Below are 19,467 nucleotides of genomic sequence, written 5' to 3' on the forward strand. Positions count from 1 at the left end.
GAGGTCCTGGTTTTTAATCTGTTTCCTAGCTCCCTAAATTTCTGCTTGCAGGACCTCATCCCTCTTTCTACCTATGTCGTTGGTATTAATATGATCTCTCTGTTTGCCTTCCCCTTTAGAATGCCCTGCAGCTATCCAGTGACATCCTTGACCCTGGCATCAGGGAGGCAACATACCATCCTGGATTCACGTCTACAACTGCCGAAACATCTGTCTATTCCCCTTACTATCGAATCTCCTACCACTATTGCTCTTACCCTCTTTTTTCCCTTCCTACCCCACCCCACCACCACCCCCCCGGTACAGCTGAGCCACTCAGTGCCATGAGCGTGGCTGCACTCCCCAGAGGAACCGTCACTCACCATTTTCCAACACAGAAGAACGGTTCTCGAGTGAGATGCACCCTGGGGATTTCCTGACTACTTGCCTGACATTTTTGTTCTGACTGGTCACCCATTCCCTCTCTATCCGCATCTCCGTAAGCTATGGGGTGACCATGTTTTAAAAACATGCTATCCACGAACCTCTCAGCCTCGTGGATGCGCCTCAGTGCCTCCAACTGCCGCTCAAGCTCTGAAGCAGAGCTCAGGTAGCTGCAGCTGGTGGCACTTCCTGCACACGTGGTTGGTCAGAGCACAAGGAGCATCTGGGACTTCCCACATGTTGCAGGCGGTACATAACATGGAATTGAGCTGCCCTGCCATACCTCTATTTGGAAAAAAATCTCCCTTACTTTAAGTTTAAATACAGTAAAAAAAACATTAAATTATTTATGTACTTTAAATGAAAACTAGGACCCTTACCTTTCCTTTGCTTAATCTATTTTAAACTGGAGAAATACACTTACCCACTACTCACCAATCAGCTCTCACCTTTGTGCTGATGTCACTTTTTTTGTTGAAGCTTTCCCCGCACTTGTACTGGTTCTGATCTCTCCACCACACTCTTGCGCTGTCTTGTGATGTCACTTCTTATTTTCAACAAGAACTACTGCAGAACACTCTTCTCAGATAGGATAAATTCAGAGCAGGGAGTTGGAGAGAGAAAATTAGGTGACTCTGAAAGACCTAAGAAGCAAAGGTTAAAAGGGTTACAGCACAGGCATTTGGCAATGTTAAAAGGTATTTATTTAAATACAAGGCGTATAGCAAACAAAGCCAATGAGCTGAGGGCACAGAAACATAGCAGCACAATATCACTGCTTTCATGAAAACTTGGCTTACAGTGGGCAAAAAATGGCAACTCAACATCCCTGGATATAGGGTTTTCAGGCACGATAGAGGGGGCTAGAAAAGGTGGGGGTGTAGCATTGTTGGTTAAAGAATCAATTACATATGTGAGGGGATGGTATGCCAAATGAATCATCAATTGAGACCATATGGGTTGAGCTCAGGAATAAAAAGGGGTCAGCCACACTACGAGGAGTGTAATGTACACCCCCAAATAGTGAGAGGGAGATAGAAAAGCAAGTGTAGGCAAATTTGAGTGCAAAAACAACAGGGCAATAATAGTTGGGAACTTCAACTACCCTAATATCAAATGGGATACAAACATTGTAATAGGCACAGAGGGTACAAAATTCTTGAACTGCATTCAAGAGAACATTTTTAGCCAGCACGTAACAAGCCCAACGAGAGGGAGTGCAGTTCTAAATTTAGTATTGGGAAATGAAGCTGGGTAAGTCTGTGACATCTTTTGGTTATCTCCACCTATCACTGTCCCTCTATCCAGCTCTACTTGTCCCATCACCCCCTCCCCCCTTAAATCAGATTATATTTCACCTCTCTTCTAGTTTTACTTAGTTCTGTTGAAGGGTCATTCGGACTTGAAACGTTAACTGTGCTCCTCTCTGTAGATGCTGCCAGACCTGCTGAGTTTTTCCAGGTATTTTTGTTTTTGTTTTGGATTTCCAGCATCCGCAGTTTTTTGCTTTTATTTTTATTTTTATTATAGTAAAAGTTTTAAATTTGGGAAAGACACATTTTACAAAGCTGACAGATGATCTGGTAAAAGTGGACTGGTTACAGCTACTTGAAGGAAAATCAGTGACAGATCAGTGGAATGCATTCAAAAGCAAGATTCTACAGGCAGTGTTGACTTTTGCCCACAAAGAAAAAAGTGGTACTGCCAAATCTAGAGCCCCCTGGTTATCTAGAAGTATACAAGTTAAGATAAAGCAGAAAAAGCTTATGGCAGTCACAAAAAACTTAATACTGTAGAAAGCCTAGAGTATAGAAAGTACAGGGATGTAGTAAAAATGGTAATTATGAAAGCAAAGAGTTTATGAAAAAATCAAAGAAAACCCAAAGATGTTTTACCAGTACATTAAGAGTAAGAGAATAACTAAAAGGGTAGGGCCGATCAGAGATATACATGGTAACTTGTGCTCTGATGCAGAAGATGTGGGAAGGGTTTTCAATGAGTACTTTGTCTCTGTCTTCACTAAGAGGGATGAAGCAGATATTCTAGTTAGAGGAGGAGCGTAAAATATTAGATACAATAAGCATAGTGAGAGAGGAAGTACTGGGGAGACTGACATCCTTGAAAGTGGATAAGTCACCAGGGTTGAATGGATTGTATCCCAGGCTGTTAAAGGAAGCCAGGAAGGAAATAACGGACACTCTGAGGATCATCTTCCAATCCTCACTAGATACCAGAGGATTGGAGGTCTGCGAACTTTGTACCATTATTAAAGGGTGCGAGTGATAGACCAAATAATTATAGGCCAGTCAGTCTGACTTCTGTGGTGGGTAAATTATTAGAATAAATTCTGGGAGACAGGATAAACTGTCACTTAGAAAGGAATTGTTTAATCAGGGATAGTCAGCATGGTTTTGCTAGGGGAAGGCCATGTATTACTAATTTAATCAAATTTTTTTTTTTGAGGAAGTAATGAGGTAGATTTGAGGGTACTGCAATGAATGTTGTCTATGTGGATTTCAGTAAGGCATTTGACAAGGTCCCACATGGCAGACTGTTCAGGAAAGTGAGATCTCAAGGGACACGGGGAATGTGATGAGTTCGATTCAAAATTGGCTCAGTGACAGGAAACAAAGAGTAATGATTGATGGGTGTTTTTGCGATGGAAAGCTATTTCCAGTGGCATTCCACAGGGCTCAGTGTTGGGACCCTTGCTGTTTGTTGTATATATTAATGATTTGGACTTCAATGTGGGTGGCATGAATGGGAAACTTGCAGATGATATGAAAATTGGCCGTGTAGTTGATAGTGAAAAGGATAGATGTTGTCTCCAGAATGATATCAATGGTTTGGTTGAGCGGGTGGAAAGTGGCAGATGGAATTCAATCTAGAGAAGTGTGAAGTAAATGCATTTGGGGAGGACAAAAAATGTAAGGGAATACATATAAATGAGAGGATATTGGGAGGGTAGAAGAAGTAGACCTTGATGTGCATGTTCACAGGTCCCTTAAGGTGGCAGGACAGGTGGATAAGGTGGTAAAGAAAGCATATGGAATGCTTTCCTTTATTGGACGAGGTATTGGATACAAAAGCAGGGATATAATGATGGAACTGTACAAAATGCTGGTTAGGCCACAGCTGGAATTTTGTGTACAGCTCTGGTCGCCACATTACAGGAAGGCCATAATTGCTCTGGAGAGTACGGAGGAGATTTACAAGGATATTGCCAGGGCTTGAAAATTGCAGCTATGAGGAAAGATTGGATAGGCTGGGGTTATTTTCCTTGGAGCTGAGGGGCGACCTGATTGAGGTGTAAAAGATTGAGGGGCCTAAATAGAGTAGACAGGGATGCCCTGTTTCCCCTACAGAGAGAAGTTACCAGGGGGCACAGGTTTAAGGCGATTGGTAGAAGGATTAGAGGGGGGACATGAGGAAAAACTTCTTCACAAATGTGGTGTGTTTGGAATTCACTGCATGGTTTAATGGTGGAGGCAAAAACCCTCAATTCATTTAAAAGGCACCTGGATCTGCACGTAAAGTGCTGTAATGTAACCTGCAAGGCTATGGACCAGGCGCTGGAAGATGGGATTAAAATGGGCAGATAGGGTTTTTTTATTTTACAGACATGATGGGCTGAACAGCCTTTTTCTGTGCTATAACTTTTCTATGGTTTTAATGTTGGCTAGTCTGTTAGGGGATTGCAATGGGGATCTGTGACTCCAAGTATTTTTAATTCTCCTAATTTTCAGAATTTCAACCTGACTTCGCAAAACAATGCATACTATAAACAATTTGTTATCGAAGAAGTCTAAGCATGAGTGTTTTCAGATGCCTGCTAATACTGTAGCTGAACCAGTTGCTGGGAAATGCATGCATGGATTCAAGAAAGACTCATCTGTGGATACTGTGCCACATCACTGTAGTGTTGGAATGTACAGATGGCAATTCCTGCGCAACGTGCACATTGGGCAATTGTGGTTGGCGTGATTGTATCGCTCATCCTATGGCATTAGCAAGAGGCACAAACTATTTCCATGATTGAGCCTCATTTGAATTTGATTGGTGATGGGTGGATGGGCTGTCGACGACTGCACAGTGAAGCCTAATGTATAACCTTAAAAATAGGGAGGCAATTCCAGATGACTACTGGTATTTGTAAACATTGGCAAATGCTATTTTTTGCAAAATTTTGGCAAAGTTGTGCTTTCTTAGAGAGACCAGAGAGAGAGAGAGGCTCAAGTTTTGGTTTTCAATTTCAGTTTATCTTAAGTTTGTTCCCTTCTCTGCAGACAGTGACTCACCCTATTGAGTAATTGTCAACTTCACCATCGAATGATAATCTGGAAGAGTGGATCACCTGCTCAGATAGAATTTGCCTCATTTTCATTCCAATAAACTCGAACATTCTTCAGCGGGTGGGAGATCTGCTCTTCCGGGCTACTATCCAAGTCATGGTGGAAAATTATCCCCTATAATTCTACGGGACATAATGCCCTCTTCAGTACAAGATTCTGACGGGGCTTGACAGGGTAGATGTTGAGAAGATGTTTCCATCAGTGGGGTAATTTCAAACTAGGGGACATAATTACAGAATAAGGGGGCACTCATTTTAAACTGAGATGTGAAGGAATTTCTTCTGAGGGCATGTCTGGAATTCTCTACCCCAGAGAGCTGTGGAGGCTAGATCACTAAGTATTTAAAGAGGCAGTAGATAGATTTTTGGAATATCGGGGAGTTGAGGGTAATGAGGAGCTGGCACGAAAGAAGAGTTGAGGCCTAGGGCAGATCAGCCATGATCTTATTGAATGGGAGGGCAGGCTTGAGGGGCCAAATGGCCTACTCCTGCTCCTATTGCTTATGTTCTTCAGCAGGTGTCATTGAAAAGTATATGGGAGCAGGAACCTTGCTTGATATTTCCTTTCATTTAGCATTCAATATTGAGGGCAGTTGCAGTGCTGCTTTATTATGTAATTGAAAACAATTGATTTAGCCCAGAGCAGAAGTTCAAACCTGGAACTGACTGGGTTAGGATGGCTGGGTGCCACAGCACTCAGTCTAATTAACTATTAAAGAATGGTGGATATTTTTATCAGAGCTCTTCAAGTGATAATAAAATAGGAGATAACAAGATTATTTTAAATTGATCTGATTATGATAAGAACTGGCTTGTAAAGTGTAACAGTTTATACAGTGAAGGAACTGGAAGCCAGCAGCAGAGAACTGCTTCAGTAGCTGGACAACGTGACAATAAGTGGAATAACAACAGAATTCAGCAAAAGACATCTTTAACCCTTTTCTGTTAGAGTTCTCAGTCCCACATGTTTGCACTGTTAGTGCTGCAGATAAGAAAATTCAGCACTAAATATGAATTCTTGATGAAGCAAATAATTTGTTGCCTGTATCAACAATGACACTATAGCTGAAAAATGAAAATCCCTAAAGACACAAACAAATCTTAATTTCTATGTTTGTTCAAGGTTGTTTGTCCTAATTCATGGAGTGTTTGCAATCAATAAAGTTGTCAATCAGTAAAGGAAAGAAGTTGCTCCAAGGCAAACGTGTTAATACTTTACTACATGAAGCAGTTAACTAGGCTGAGGAGAAGTCCTTTGATCCAAAAACATTCCAAGGACATCACTCAACTGTGCCAGTCTCATCATTTGCATTAAAATGTTGCAAGTAATGGGCTGTACATGCAACTAGTTCATATTGGAAAGTAACTTAATATTTTGGTGTCCTAATAGACAGCATGCTAATTTGAGACTTGTCTAACTGCTGCTGGTTTATTATATAAAAAAAACCTATTGACCAATATCCTTTAGGAAACAAAACCTGCTGTCTTTTCCTGATCTAGTTTACATGTGACCCCAGTCCTACACCAATGTGGTTTACTCTTAATTGCCTTCTGTATTGACTTGGAGAGCTCCTGGTATGCTTGAGGCCTTCCACGGCCAGTGGACATTGTGGGTGCTGGAGTGCACCATAAGCCTCCAAAAGGCATTTGATTTAGTTTAAGTTTCCTTTTAAACTTTTATCCTTTTGTTACAGTGCCTCTTTCAGAGGTTGTGTGTTCCATGTTAATTAGTTTATTTTAATGATTTTTTTTTGTGCTCTAAAAGAGTGACCAAGAAAGCCACTATATTCCAGAAGTGGGTGAAAATTGTCAGCCCTGTCAGTAATACCCCCATCCAGAGAATCAAAAAAGATTCTCTTTCTATGATCAGACACTAGCTGGATGTTAATGGAGTGGTAATCTTTTCTATTAATGAATGCTGCTGGCTGGTGTTCTGTTGCCCTAATTATAACATGCTGACAGTCAATGACATCCTGGATGGAAGGAAAAGTTAACAACTGCAAATCCCTGACACCGCATGTTGACTGAGGTCATGGGGAAAGTGGATTAACTGGCAAGCAGAGTGACCTGTCTAATGCGGTTGTGCACTGCAGACTGGGTGGGCCCATTGTTAACTGGATCCACTCCAGTTGGTGAAGTTTAAAACTAAGACACAGCAGCTTTCTTTGCTGGAGAGAATTTATTGACTTTGGGTTCACAGTCAACACTACTCCAACACACCAGTGCCCCAGCTATCCCCATTTATAGATGTATAAATACCCATCACCTGTTTAACAATGTCAAGGTTTAATGGTAATTACAATGTGATTGCCATTAAATCTTAATGTAATTAATTGACATCCATGTCCTCTTTAAAGACCTGAAAGTAGCCAATGGCAAAGAAGTTGGGGATTGTGTTGACATTGCAATCACTGGAAAGCATGATCCCTTGGTCCAGTTGCCAGTAGAATCCCTGCAGGATGCTGCAGAGGTCTACAAAATCCTGCCTTGCAAAGTACAACCTCCTGCAGCATTGCTCTTCATAGATCAAGAAAGTGACTCTTTATCTGTACACCCTGTGTATTGGGTATGGCCTTCAATAATCAGCCCCACGTGCCTTCTGATAGGTATAGCTGCTTCTGGTACTGGTTTCTAAGACTGCTGCAGTTACTCATTTCACCATCTAAATGGAACTTGTAGAGGTATAAAAGAGACAAAGATTACTGAAGCTGATATGGCAGAATGAGTGAGAAAGAGATGATCTAGAAGCTAGAAACTCTCCAAACCAATTAGCAGAATACTCCTGTGATCCAATTAGCTGCAGGTGATGTTCCTTTTAAATACTTGTTCAGTGTCTGCGACTGGTCTTACTGGTGAATCCAGCGGTGAGAAGGATTTTGAATTTTGGTTAAAATGCCATTGGTGCATGCTTATTAGATTACAGGACACTGACAACTATATTCTTGAGGTCCCTGCCTGCTTGTTCTGAGCTCCTCGACTGCCTTCAAAATGTATACAGTTAATATGATGACAGGTATCCAGACTGCAGCGATTAAGTATGTGGCCATCATTGTTCTTCCTGCCCTGTCCCTCGTTACAATGACTTAAAACACTTACATTTCTATCTTCTGTTCTGGTGAAAGGTCATTGACCTGAACTATTAATTCTGGGCGGAATTGTCCCAGATTAGCAATAAGTGCAGTAGCAGGCGAGCATGTATAGTCCCAAACACGCCACATTATTTGCGCATGTCCAGGAAGCGGACCATTTCGATGGCGGGTGGGCTCTCAGTTGCCTGCCCACCATCACCTCAACACTTAATCAGGCCGGGCGCCATATTTAAAGTCCAGCTGCAGGCACCACATCTGTGCTTCCAGACCATGAATGTTGCAGGGAAGCTGTCCACAAAAGGCAAGAAGACTGCAGCCCCCAGGTTTAGCAACATGTCACTGGAACACCTTTTTGGATGCTGCGGAGGCCCACTGGGGTGTCCTCTACACCTGCTCTGGCCACAGGATAGACAGCGGAGTGACCAGCCAGGCTTGGGTGGCAGTGGTGGTCAGTGCCAATGCCCTACAAAGAGGACAGCCACCCAGTGCCACTACAAGATGAATGGTCTCATCTGTTCTGCCAGGGTAATTCACTCTTCTCATCACTCTCAACTCTCACACTCTCTCAAACCAATCACACATTCACTGGGATCTCACACCTTGAGACAACATCACTAACTCTTTCTCACACCCTCACATCTCCATCAGGCTCATATCCTCTCGAGCTCACATCTTCAATCCTGTCCATGGCTCCATTCACCACACACATTCCATGCAGTGCCATCTGTCCTGCGCACATTCTCTTCATCTTTTCCTGTGCAGGAGAAACCTGCTGACATTAGCAGGGAGAGATCCCAGACTGGGAGGTGGAGTGGCCCACATTAGGCCCCTCACTCACTTTGAGGAGTGTGCCATCACAGGCTGGTGAGGATGTGGACCCTCCCTCCGACAGTGAGGTCGGTGGTGAACACCCACCTGAGGATCCTGCACAACAGCAGAGCCAAACAGACTGGCAGAGTCAAACAAAGTCTGGCAAAGTCGAATCTTGCGGTGCAGTAGAGGCCCTTCAGCCCATCGAGTCTGTACTGACACGTGAGAAACACCTGACCTATCTACCTAATCCCATAGCCTTGAATGTTATGATGTGCCAAGTGCTCATGCTGGTACTTTTTAAAGGATGTGAAGCAACCCGCCTCCACCACCCTCCCAGGCAGTGCATTCCAGACCGTCACCACCCTCTGGGTAAAAAGGTTTTTCCTCTCATCCCCCCACCCCCCGAAACCCCCTGTCCCTCACCTGGAACTTATGTCCCCTTGTGACTGACCCTTCAACTAAGGGGAACAGCTGCTCCCTGCCATTGCCCCTCATCATTTTGTACACCTCGATCAGGTCGACCCCTCAGTCTTCTCTGCTCCAACGAAAACCACCCAAGTCTATCCAACTTCTCTTCATAACTTAAATGTTTCATCCCAGGCAACATCCTGGTGAATCTCCTCTGCACCCCCTCCAGTGCAATCACATCCTTCCTATAATGTGGCAACCAGAACTGTGCACATTGCTCCAGCTGCGGCCTCACTAAGGTTCTATGCAACTCCAACATGATCTCCCTACTTTTGTAATCTATACCTTGATTGATAAAGGCACATATCCCATATGCCTTTTTCACTACCCCATTAACAGACCCCTCTGCCTTCAGAGATCTATGGACACACACGCTAAGGTCCCTTTGTTCCTCAGAACTTCCTAGTGTCATGCCGTTCATTGAATACTTCCTTGTCAAATTACTCCTTCCAAAGTGTATCACCTCACACTTTTCAGGGTTAAATTCCATCTGCCACTTATCTGCCCATTTGACCACCCCGTCTATATCTTCCTGTAGCCCAAGACACTCAACCTCACTGTTAACCACCCGGCCAATCTTTGTCATCTGCAAACTTACTAATCCTACCCCCCGCATAGTCATCTATGTCATTTATATAAATGACGAATAATAGGGGACCCAGCACAGACCCCTGTGGTACACCACTGGCTTCCAGTCACTAAAGCATCCTTCTGTCATCAGCCTCTGTCTACTACAACTAAGCCAATTTTGAATCCACCTTATCAAATTACCCTGTATCCCATGTGCATTTGCCTTCTTTATAAGTCTCCTGTGGGGCCTGGTCAAAGGCTTTGCTGAAATCCATATAAACTACATCAACTGCACTACCCTTATCTACACACCTGGTCACCTCCTCAAAAAATTCAATCAAATTTGTTAGGCATGACCTCCCACTGTCAAGGCCATGCTGACTATCCCTGATCAAACCTTGCTTCTCCAAGTGGAGATGAATTTTCTCCAATAGTTTCCATACCACTGACGTGAGACTCACTGGTCTGTAGTTCCCTGGCTTATCTCTACAAGCCTTCTTAAATAGCAGAACCACATTAGCTGTCCTCCAGTCCTCTGACACCTGCCCCGTGGCCAGAAAGGAGTTAAAAAATTTGGGTCAGAGCCCCTGCGATCTCCTCCCTTGCCTCCCTCAGAAGTCTGGGACACAAATCATCCGGACCTGGAGATTTGTCCACTTTTAAGCCTGCCAACACCTCCAATACCTTGTCACTCCCTATATGAATTTTCTCAAGAACCCCACAGTCTCTCTCCCCGAGTTCCATACCTTCATCCTCATTCTCTTGGGTGAAGACGAATGTGAAGTATTCATTCCACACTCTAGTGATGTCCTCTGGCTCCACGCATAGATTGCCCCCTTGGTCCCTTATGGGCCCTACTCGTTCCCTGTTATCCTCTTCCCATTGATATACTTATAGAATATCTTGGGATTTTCCCTACTTTTACCAACCAGAGCTTTCTCATATCCCCTCTTTGCTCTCCTAATTGCTTTCTTAAGCTCCACCCTGCATTGTCTGTACACCGCTAATGCTTCTGCTGATTTGCTTCCCTTGTACCTGCTAAAAGCCTCTCTTTTCCTTCTCATCGTATCCTGAATATCTCTGGTCATCCATGGTTCTCTGGGCTTGTTACCCCTTCCTATCACCCTAGCAGGAACATGTTGAGCCTGTACCCTCCCCATTTCTTTTTTGAACGCCCCCCACTGCTCCTCTGTAGATTTCCCCACAAGTAGCTGTTCCCAGTCTACCTTGGCCAGATCCTGCCTTGTTTTACTATAATCCACTCTTCCCTCAATCCAAAACATTTTTTTTGCGACTATTCTATTTCTTTGTCCATAACAAGCTTAAACTGTACCATGTTGCAGTCGGCATCACTAAAATGCTCCCCCGCCCCCACCACCTCAGCCACCTGTTTGGCTTCATTCCCCAGAATTAGGTCCAGCACTGTGCTGTCCCTTGTTGGACCTTCTACATATTGACCTAAAAAGTTCTCCTGTACACATTTCAAGAAATCCACTCCATTCAAGCCCTTAACACTATGTCTATCCCAATTAATGTTGAGAAAGTTGAAATCACCTAATACTCTATTGTTATTGATTTTGCACACCTCCGCAAATTGTGCACATATTTGCTACTCAATTTCCTGCTGACTATCTGGGGGTCTATAATAAACACCTAACAATGTGGCTGCCCCTTTTTTATTCCTAAGCTCTGCCCACAAAGCTTCATTCGATGCCCCCTCCAAGATATCATCTCTCCTTACTGCAGTAACTGACTTCTTAACTAATAATGTAATACAATGCCTCCTCCTCTTTTATCCCCTCCCCTGTATCGCCTGTAGATTCTATGTCCCAGAATGTTGACCTGCCAATCCTGCCCTTCCCTCAACCACGTCTCAGTGATGGCTACGATATCACACTTCCATGTGTCAATCCTCACCCTTAACTCATCTGTTTTCCCTGTAATACTCCTGGCACTAAGGTAGAGGCCATCCAGCCTTGCATTACTCCCTTGAAACTTAATGCTGTTGTACTCCCACTACCTTGATTGTTTATTGTATTATGATGTGTCCCTATTCTGCTAACATTCTGTGTCCCCTCCCCCTGCCGAATTAGTTTAAATTCCTCCCAACAGCACTAGTAAACCCGCCCGCAAGGATGTTAGTCCTGCTCTGGTTCAGATGTAGACCATACCGCTTGTACAGGTCCCACCTTTCCCAGAAATGGTCCCAGTGATCCAGGAATCTAAAACCCTCCCTCCTGCACCAACTCTTAAGCCACGTATTAATCTGTGCTATTCTCCTATTTCTGAGCTCGCTAGCATGTGGCACTGGGAGTAACCCAGAGATTACAACCCGAGAGGTCTTGCTTTTTAGTCTACTGCCTAACTCCCTGCCATCTCTCTTTCTACCTATGTCATTGGTACCAACATATACCATGAACTCTGCCTTATCACCCTCCCTCTTCAGGATGCCCTGCAGCCATTCAGTGACATCCCAGACCCTGGCACAATGGAGGCAACACACCATCCTGGAATCACGTTGATGGCTACAGTAGCGCCTATCTGTTCCTCTGACTATAGAATCCCCTATTACTATTGCTCTTCCTCTCTTCCTCCCCTCCTGTACAGACAGGCTGCTTGTGGTGCCAGAAGCTTGGCTCTGTCTGCCCTCCCTGGAGGAACCAGCGCCCTTATCAGCCTCCAAAATGGAATACCGATTGCGAGCGGGACAGCAGGGGACTCCTGAACTACCTGCCTGTTTCTCTTGGACTGCCTGGTGGTCCCCCATTCCCTTCCTTCCTCAAGTCCCTTCAGCTGCGGTGTGACCACCTCTCTAAACGTGCTATCCACGATGCTCTCGGACTCGCGGATGCTCCACAATGTCCGCCGTTCCAGCTCTGAAACACGAGCTTCCAGGTGCTGCAGCTGGACGCGCTTCCTGCACACATGCTGGTCCCGAGCACTGGAAATGTTCCTGGATTCCCAGATGGAGCACGGAGCACACCATGGCTTTGAGCTCTCTTGTCATGATTTATCCCTTTAAACCTTTTAAATCAATTACTCTAGGGCACTTCTTTCCTGATCCTCATTACAACAGAATATACAAACGATAAACTACAAAAAGACCTTAAACTATAAGCGATAAACGTAGTAAATACTTACTCGACCTTACTCACTACTTACCATCATTCCTTTCCCTTGTACCATCTACTGCTGCAGCAGGGCAAGCCATTCTCTGAAGATTTAAGAAGTTGGGTAGCAAAGAAAAAATGCACCTCTTTCCCCTATGCACCGAATTCCCACTGGGCACCAAATTGCCAGAACCAACACTCACTCTGGCTGTGTCTCACTCAGGATGAGGCATCTCCCCTGTATGTGTGCAAGCACACTGTAGTGCAGAGTCCCACAGAGCCTGACAGCCAACCAGAGCCTGGCAGAGCCAACCAGAGCCAGCCAGAGCCCAGCAGATCCAACCAGAGCCCACTGGAGCCCGGCAGATCTGACCAGAGCCCACCGGAGCCCGGCAGATCTGACCAGAGCCCACTGGAGCCCGGCAGATCCCACTGCAGCTCACCGGAGCCCAGCAGATCCGACCGGAGCCCACCGGAGCCAACCGGAGCCCGGCAGATCCGACCGGAGCCTGGCAGAGCCTAGCAGAGGCAAACTGAGCCAAATAGGGCCTGGCAGCAACAGAGAGATCCTCGCAGGGCCAAAGGGAGGCCGGCAGGGCCAAAGGGAGGCCGGCAGGGCCAAACGGAGGCCAAGGCCGCGCGCGGCAGGGCCAAACGGAGGCCAAGGCCGCGCGTGGCAGGGCCAAACGGAGGCCAAGGCCGCCCGCGGTAGGGCCAAACGGAGGCCAAGGCCGCCCGCGGCAGGGCCAAACGGAGGCCAAGGCCGCCCGCGGCAGGGCCAAACGGAGGCCAAGGCCGCCCGCGGCAGGGCCAAACGGAGGCCAAGGCCGCCCGCGGTAGGGCCAAACGGAGGCCAAGGCCGCCCACGGCAGGGCCAAACGGAGGCCAAGGCCGCCCGCGGCAGGGCCAAACGGAGGCCAAGGCCGCCCGCGGCAGGGCCAAACGGAGGCCAAGGCCGCCCGCGGCAGGGCCAAACGGAGGCCAAGGCCGCCCGCGGCAGGGCCAAACGGAGGCCAAGGCTGCGCGCGGCAGGGCCAAACGGAGGCCAAGGCCGCCCGCGGCAGGGCCAAACGGAGGCCAAGGCTGCACACGGCAGGGCCAAACGGAGCCTGGTAGTGTCAAACCTAGCCATACAAGCCAAATTGGGCGCGGCAGAGCCATACAGAGCCAAACAGAAGCTGACAGAGCCAAGCAGCACCTGGCAGAGCCAAAGAGAGCCAAACAGACCCTGTCAGATACAAACAGAGCCCAAGACAGCACAACAGAGCCTGGGAGAGTCAAAAAGAGCCAAACACAGCCAAATGGAGCCCGGCAGAGCTAAACGGAGCCTGGCAGAGACAAACAGAGCCAACAGTATACTGGCAGAGCAATACGGAACCAAACAGAGCCTCCCAGAGCCGTACAGAGCCGTACAGAGGCATACAGAGCAAAGCAGAGCCAAACAGAACCAAAAAAGCCTGGCGGAGCCGAACGGAGCCATGCAGATCCAAAGAGAGCCAAACAGAGCCCGGCAGAGCGAAACAGAGCCAACCCCGGCCAAACAGCACCTGGCAAACCCAAAGAGATCCAAACAGCCTGGCAGAGCCAAACAGAGCCTGGCAGAGCCAAACAGAGCCAACCCAAGCCAAATAGGGCCTGGCAAACCCAAACAGAGCCTTGCGGAGCCAAACAGAACCTGGCAGAGCCAAACAGAGCCTTGCAGAGCTACAAAGAGGTGAACGGTGCCAACCAGTGCCCGGCCTGGCCGGCCGGTACCAGGCAGTGCCCGGCCCAGCCGGACGGTGCCAGGCAGTGCCCGGCCCGGCCGGACGGTGCCAGGCAGTGGCCGGCCGGTGCCAGGCAGTGCCCGGCCGGGCCAGACGGTGCCAGGCAGTGCCCGGGCCAGACGGTGCCAGGCAGTGCCCGACCCGGCCAGACGGTGCCAAACACATACTAGCAGATCCAAACAGAGATAAACAGAGCCTGGCTGAGCCTGGCAGAGCCAAACAGAGGCTGGCAGAGCCTGGCAGAGCCAAACAATGCCAAACAGAGTGACACAGAGCCTGGCAGAGCTAAACAGAGGCAAACAGAGCCAAACAGATCCAAACAGAGCCAGGCAGAACGTAACAGACACAAACAAAGCCAAGCAGAGCCAGGCAGATCCAAACAGAGCCTGGCAGAATGAAACAGTGCCTGGCAGAGCCAAACAGAGCCTGCCTGAGCTTGGCAGAGACTGGCAGAGCCACATGGAGCCGAACAGATACCGGCTGATCCAAACAGAGCCAAACAGAGACTGGCAGAGCCTGGTAGAACAAAGCAGCGCCATACAGAGCCAAACTGATCCTGGCAGAGCCAAACTGATCCTGGCAGAGCCAAACAGAGCCTGGCAGAGTCAAACAGAGTCAAACATTGACTAGCAGAGTCAAACAGTGTCATATAGAACCAAACAGGGCCAAACGAAGCCTGGCAGAGCCAAGGAGAGCCAATCAGAGCCAGAAAGGTCAGAACAGAGCCAAACAGAGCCAGAAAGAGCTAAACAGAGCCTGGATGAGATGGCAGCAGCAAACCCAGTCAACCAGAACCAAACAGAGCTCAACAGAGCCATACAGAGCCATACAGAGCCAAACAGATCCAAACAGAGCCAGGCAGAACATAACAGACACAAATAGAGCCAAACAGGGCCTGGCAGAGCCAAACAGAGCCAAGCAGAACCTAAAAAAGAGCCAAACAGAGCATGGCAGGGTCAAACAGAGCCAAGCAGAGCCGGGCAGAGCCATACAGAGCCAAAGCGATCCTGGCAGAACCAAACAGAGCCAAACAGAGCCTGGCTGACCCTGGTAGAGCCAAACAAGGCCAAACAAGGCCAAACAGAGCCAAACAGAAACAAACGGAGCCAAATGGAGCCAAACAGAGCCTGGCTGAGCCCGGCAGATCCTAACAGAGCCAAACAGAGCCTGGCAGATGCAAACACAGATAAACAAAGCCTGGCAGAGCCAAACAGAGCCAAACAGTTCCAAAAAGAGCCAAAGCGAGCCTGGCTGAGCCTAGCAGAGCAAAACAGAGGCTGGCAGAGCCAAACAGAGTCAAACATTGACTAGCAGAGTCAAACAGTGTCATATAGAACCAAACAGAGCCAAACGAAGCCTGGCAGAGCCAAAGAGAGCCAATCAGAGCCAGAAAGGTCAGAACAGAGCCAAACTGAGCCAGAAAGAGCAAAACAGAGCCTGGCTGAGATGGCAGCAGCAAACCCAGTCAACCAGAACCAAACAGAGCTCAACAGAGGCATACAGAGCTCAACAGAGCCATACGGAGCCATACAGAGCCAAAGAGATCCAAACAAAGGCAAACAGAGCCAGGCAGAACGTAACAGACACAAATAGAGCCAAACAGAACCTGGCAGAGCCAAACAGAGCCAAACAGAACCTAAAAAAGAGCCAAACAGAGCCTGGCAGGGTCAAACAGAGCCAAGCAGAGCCGGGCAGAGCCATACAGAGCCAAAGCGATCCTGGCAGAACCAAACAGAGCCAAACAGAGCCTGGCTGAGCCTGGCAGAGCCAAACAAGGCCAAACAAGGCCAAACAGAGCCAAACAGAAACAAACAGAGCCAAACAGAGCCAAACAGAGCCTGGCTGAGCCTGGCAGATCCTAACAGAGCCAAACAGAGCCTGGCAGATGCAAACAGAGATAAACAAAGCCTGGCAGAGCCAAACAGAGCCAAACAGTTCCAAAAAGAGCCAAAGCGAGCCTGGCTGAGCCTGGCAGAGCCAAACAGAGGCTGGCAGAGCCTGGCAGAGTCAACAGATCCACACAGATCCAAACAGAGCCAGGCAGAACGTAACAGACAAAAACAAAGCCAAGCAGAGCCAGGCAGATCCAAACAGAGCCTGGCAGAACGGAACAGTGCCTGGCAGAGCCAAACAGAGCCTGCCTGAGCTGGGCAGATACTGGCAGAGCCACATGGAGCCAAACAGATACCGGCTGATCCAAACAGAGCCAAACAGAGACTGGCAGAGTCTGGTAGAACAAAGCAGCGCCATACAGAGCCAAACTGATCCTGGCAGAGCCAAACAGAGTCAAACATTGACTAGCAGAGTCACACAGTGTCATATAGAACCAAACAGAGCCAAACGAAGCCTGGCAGAGCCAAAGAGAGCCAATCAGAGCCAAACAGAGCCTGGCAGGGTGCAACAGAGCCAAACAGATCCATAGAGAGCCAAAGAGATTCAAACACAGCCTGGCAGAGCCAAACAGAGCCTGGCTATGCCCGGCAGAAACAGACAGAGCCAAAGTGATCCTGGCAGAACTAAACAGAGCCAAACAGAGCAAAACGGAGCCTGGCAGAGCCAAACGGAGCCAAGCAGAGCCAAATAGATCCTGCCTGCGCCTGGCAGAGCCTGGAAGTGCCAAACGGAGCCAAACACATACTGGCAGATCCAAACAAAGCCAAACGGAGCCAAACAGAGCCAGGCATAACGTAAAGGACACAAACACAGCCTGGCAGGGTCAAAAGGAGCCAAGCAGAGCCTGTCAGAGCCATACAGAGCCAAAGTGATCCTGGCAGAACCAAACGAGGCCAAACAGAGCTTGGAAGAGCCACACAGAGCCAAACAGAAACAAACAGAAACAAACGGAGCCAAACGGAGCCAAACAGAGCCTGGCTGAGCCTAGCAGATCCTATCAGAGCCAAACAGAGCCTGGCAGATCCAAACAGAGATAAACAAAGCCTGGCAGAGCGAAACAGAGCCAAACAGCTCCAAAAAGAGCGAAAGCGAACCTGGCAGAGCCAAACAGAGCCAAGCAGAGCAAAACAGAGCCTGGTGGAGACTGGCATACCCAAAGAGAGACAAACAGACCCCAGCAGAGTCAAACAGAGCCTGGCAGAGACAAACAGAACCTGCCTACGCCTGACAGAGCCTGGCAGAGCTAAACGGAGCCAAACAAATACTGGCAGATCCAAACAGATCCAAACAAAGCCAAACGGAGCCAAAGAGAGCCTGCCAGAGCCAAACAGAGCCAAACAGGGGTCAGATCAGAGCCAAACTGAGCCAAACAGAGCAAAACAGAGCCTGGCTGAGATGGCTGCGGCAAACCCAGCCAACCAGGTCCAAACAGAACCAAACAGAGCTTAACAGAGCTAAACAGAGCCTTGCAAAGCCAAACAGTGCCAAACAGAGCCAAACCGATCCACAGAGAGCCAGGCAGAATGTAACAAAACCAAACAAAGCCAAGCAGAGCCAGGCAGACCCAAAGAGAGCCTGGCAGAACAAAACAGTGCATGGCAGAGCCTGACTGAGCCTGGCAGAGCCTGGCAGAGCCACATGGAGCCAAACAGATACCGGCTGATCCAAACAGAGCCAAACAGAGACTGGCAGAGCCTGGTAGAACAAAGCAGAGCCATACAGAGCGAAACAGAGCCTGGCAGAGCCAAACAGAGTCAAACATTGACTAGCAGAGTCAAACAGTGTCATATAGAACCAAACAGAGCCAAACGAAGCCTGGCAGAGCCAAAGAGAGCCAATCAGAGCCAAACAGAGACTGGCAGGGGGCAACAGAGCCAAACAGATCCATAGAGAGCCAAAGAGATTCAAACACAGCCTGGCAGAGCCAAGCAGAGCCTGGCTATGCCTGGCAGAGACAGACAGAGCCAAAGTGATCCTGGCAGAACCAAACAGAGCCAAACAGAGCCTGGCAGAGCCTGGCAGAACCAAACAAGGCCAAAGAGAGCCTGGCAGAGCCTGGCAGAGCCAAACAGAAACAAACAGAGCCAAACGGAGCCAAACAGAGCTTGGCTGAGCTTCGCAGATCCTGACAGAGCCAAACAGAGCCTGGCAGATCCAAACAGAGATAAACAAAGCCTGGCAGAGCCAAACAGAGCCAAACAGTTCCAAAAACAGCCAAAGCGAACCTGGCTGAGCCTGGCAGACCATATAGAGCCAAACAGAGGCTGCCAGAGCCTGGCAGAGCCAAACAATCCCAAACAGAGCAGAACAGAGCCTGGCAGAGCCAAGCAGAGCCAAATAGATCCTGCCTGAGCCTGGCAGAGCCAAACGGAGCCAAGCACATACTGGCAGATCCAAACAGATCCAAACAAAGCCAAACGGAGCCAAAGAGAGCCTAAAAGGTCAGAACAGAGCTAAACCGAGCCAAACAGAGCAGAACAGAGCCTGGCGGAGATGGCAGCGGCAAACCCAGCCAACCAGGGCCAAACAGAACCAAACAGAGCTTAACAGAGCGAAACAGAGCCATACAGAGCCAAACAGATCCAAACAAAGCCAAACAGAGCCAGGCAGAACGTAACAGAAACAAACACAGACAAACAGAACCTAAAACAGACCCAAACAGAGACTGGCAGGGTCAAACAGAGTCAAGCAGAGTCTGGCAGAGCTATACAGAGCCAACGTGATCCAAGCAGAACCAAACAGAGCCAAACAGAGCCTGGCTGAGCCTGGCAGAGCCAAACAAGACCGAACAGAGCTTGGCAGAGCCAAACCGAGCCAAATGGAAACAAACAGAGCCAAACGGAGCCAAACAGAGCCTGGCTGAACCGGGCAGATCCTAACAGAGCCAAACAGAGCCTGGCAGATCCAAACAGAGATAAACAAAGCCTGGCAGAGCCAAATGGAGCCAAACAGAGCCAAACAGTTCCAAAAAGAGCCAAAGCGAG

The 19,467-nt window shown here is 48.1% G+C and overlaps 1 protein-coding gene across 1 annotated transcript in view; it reads left to right on the top strand.

Moving 5' to 3' along the window:
• LOC144694069 (guanylate cyclase soluble subunit beta-2-like) overlaps window positions 1-19,467 on the top strand; it is a 180,945-nt gene that overhangs the window by 3,908 nt on the left and 157,570 nt on the right. Inside the window, exon 2 of the mRNA XM_078564429.1 lies at window positions 13,088-13,936. Within this exon, the coding sequence (XP_078420555.1) occupies window positions 13,088-13,936 (849 nt within the window). The remainder of the gene's footprint in view (window positions 1-13,087; window positions 13,937-19,467) is intronic.

This window comes from Cetorhinus maximus, chromosome 19 (genome assembly GCF_964194155.1).
Source record: "Cetorhinus maximus chromosome 19, sCetMax3.hap1.1, whole genome shotgun sequence".
NCBI classification, from domain to species: domain Eukaryota; kingdom Metazoa; phylum Chordata; class Chondrichthyes; order Lamniformes; family Cetorhinidae; genus Cetorhinus; species Cetorhinus maximus.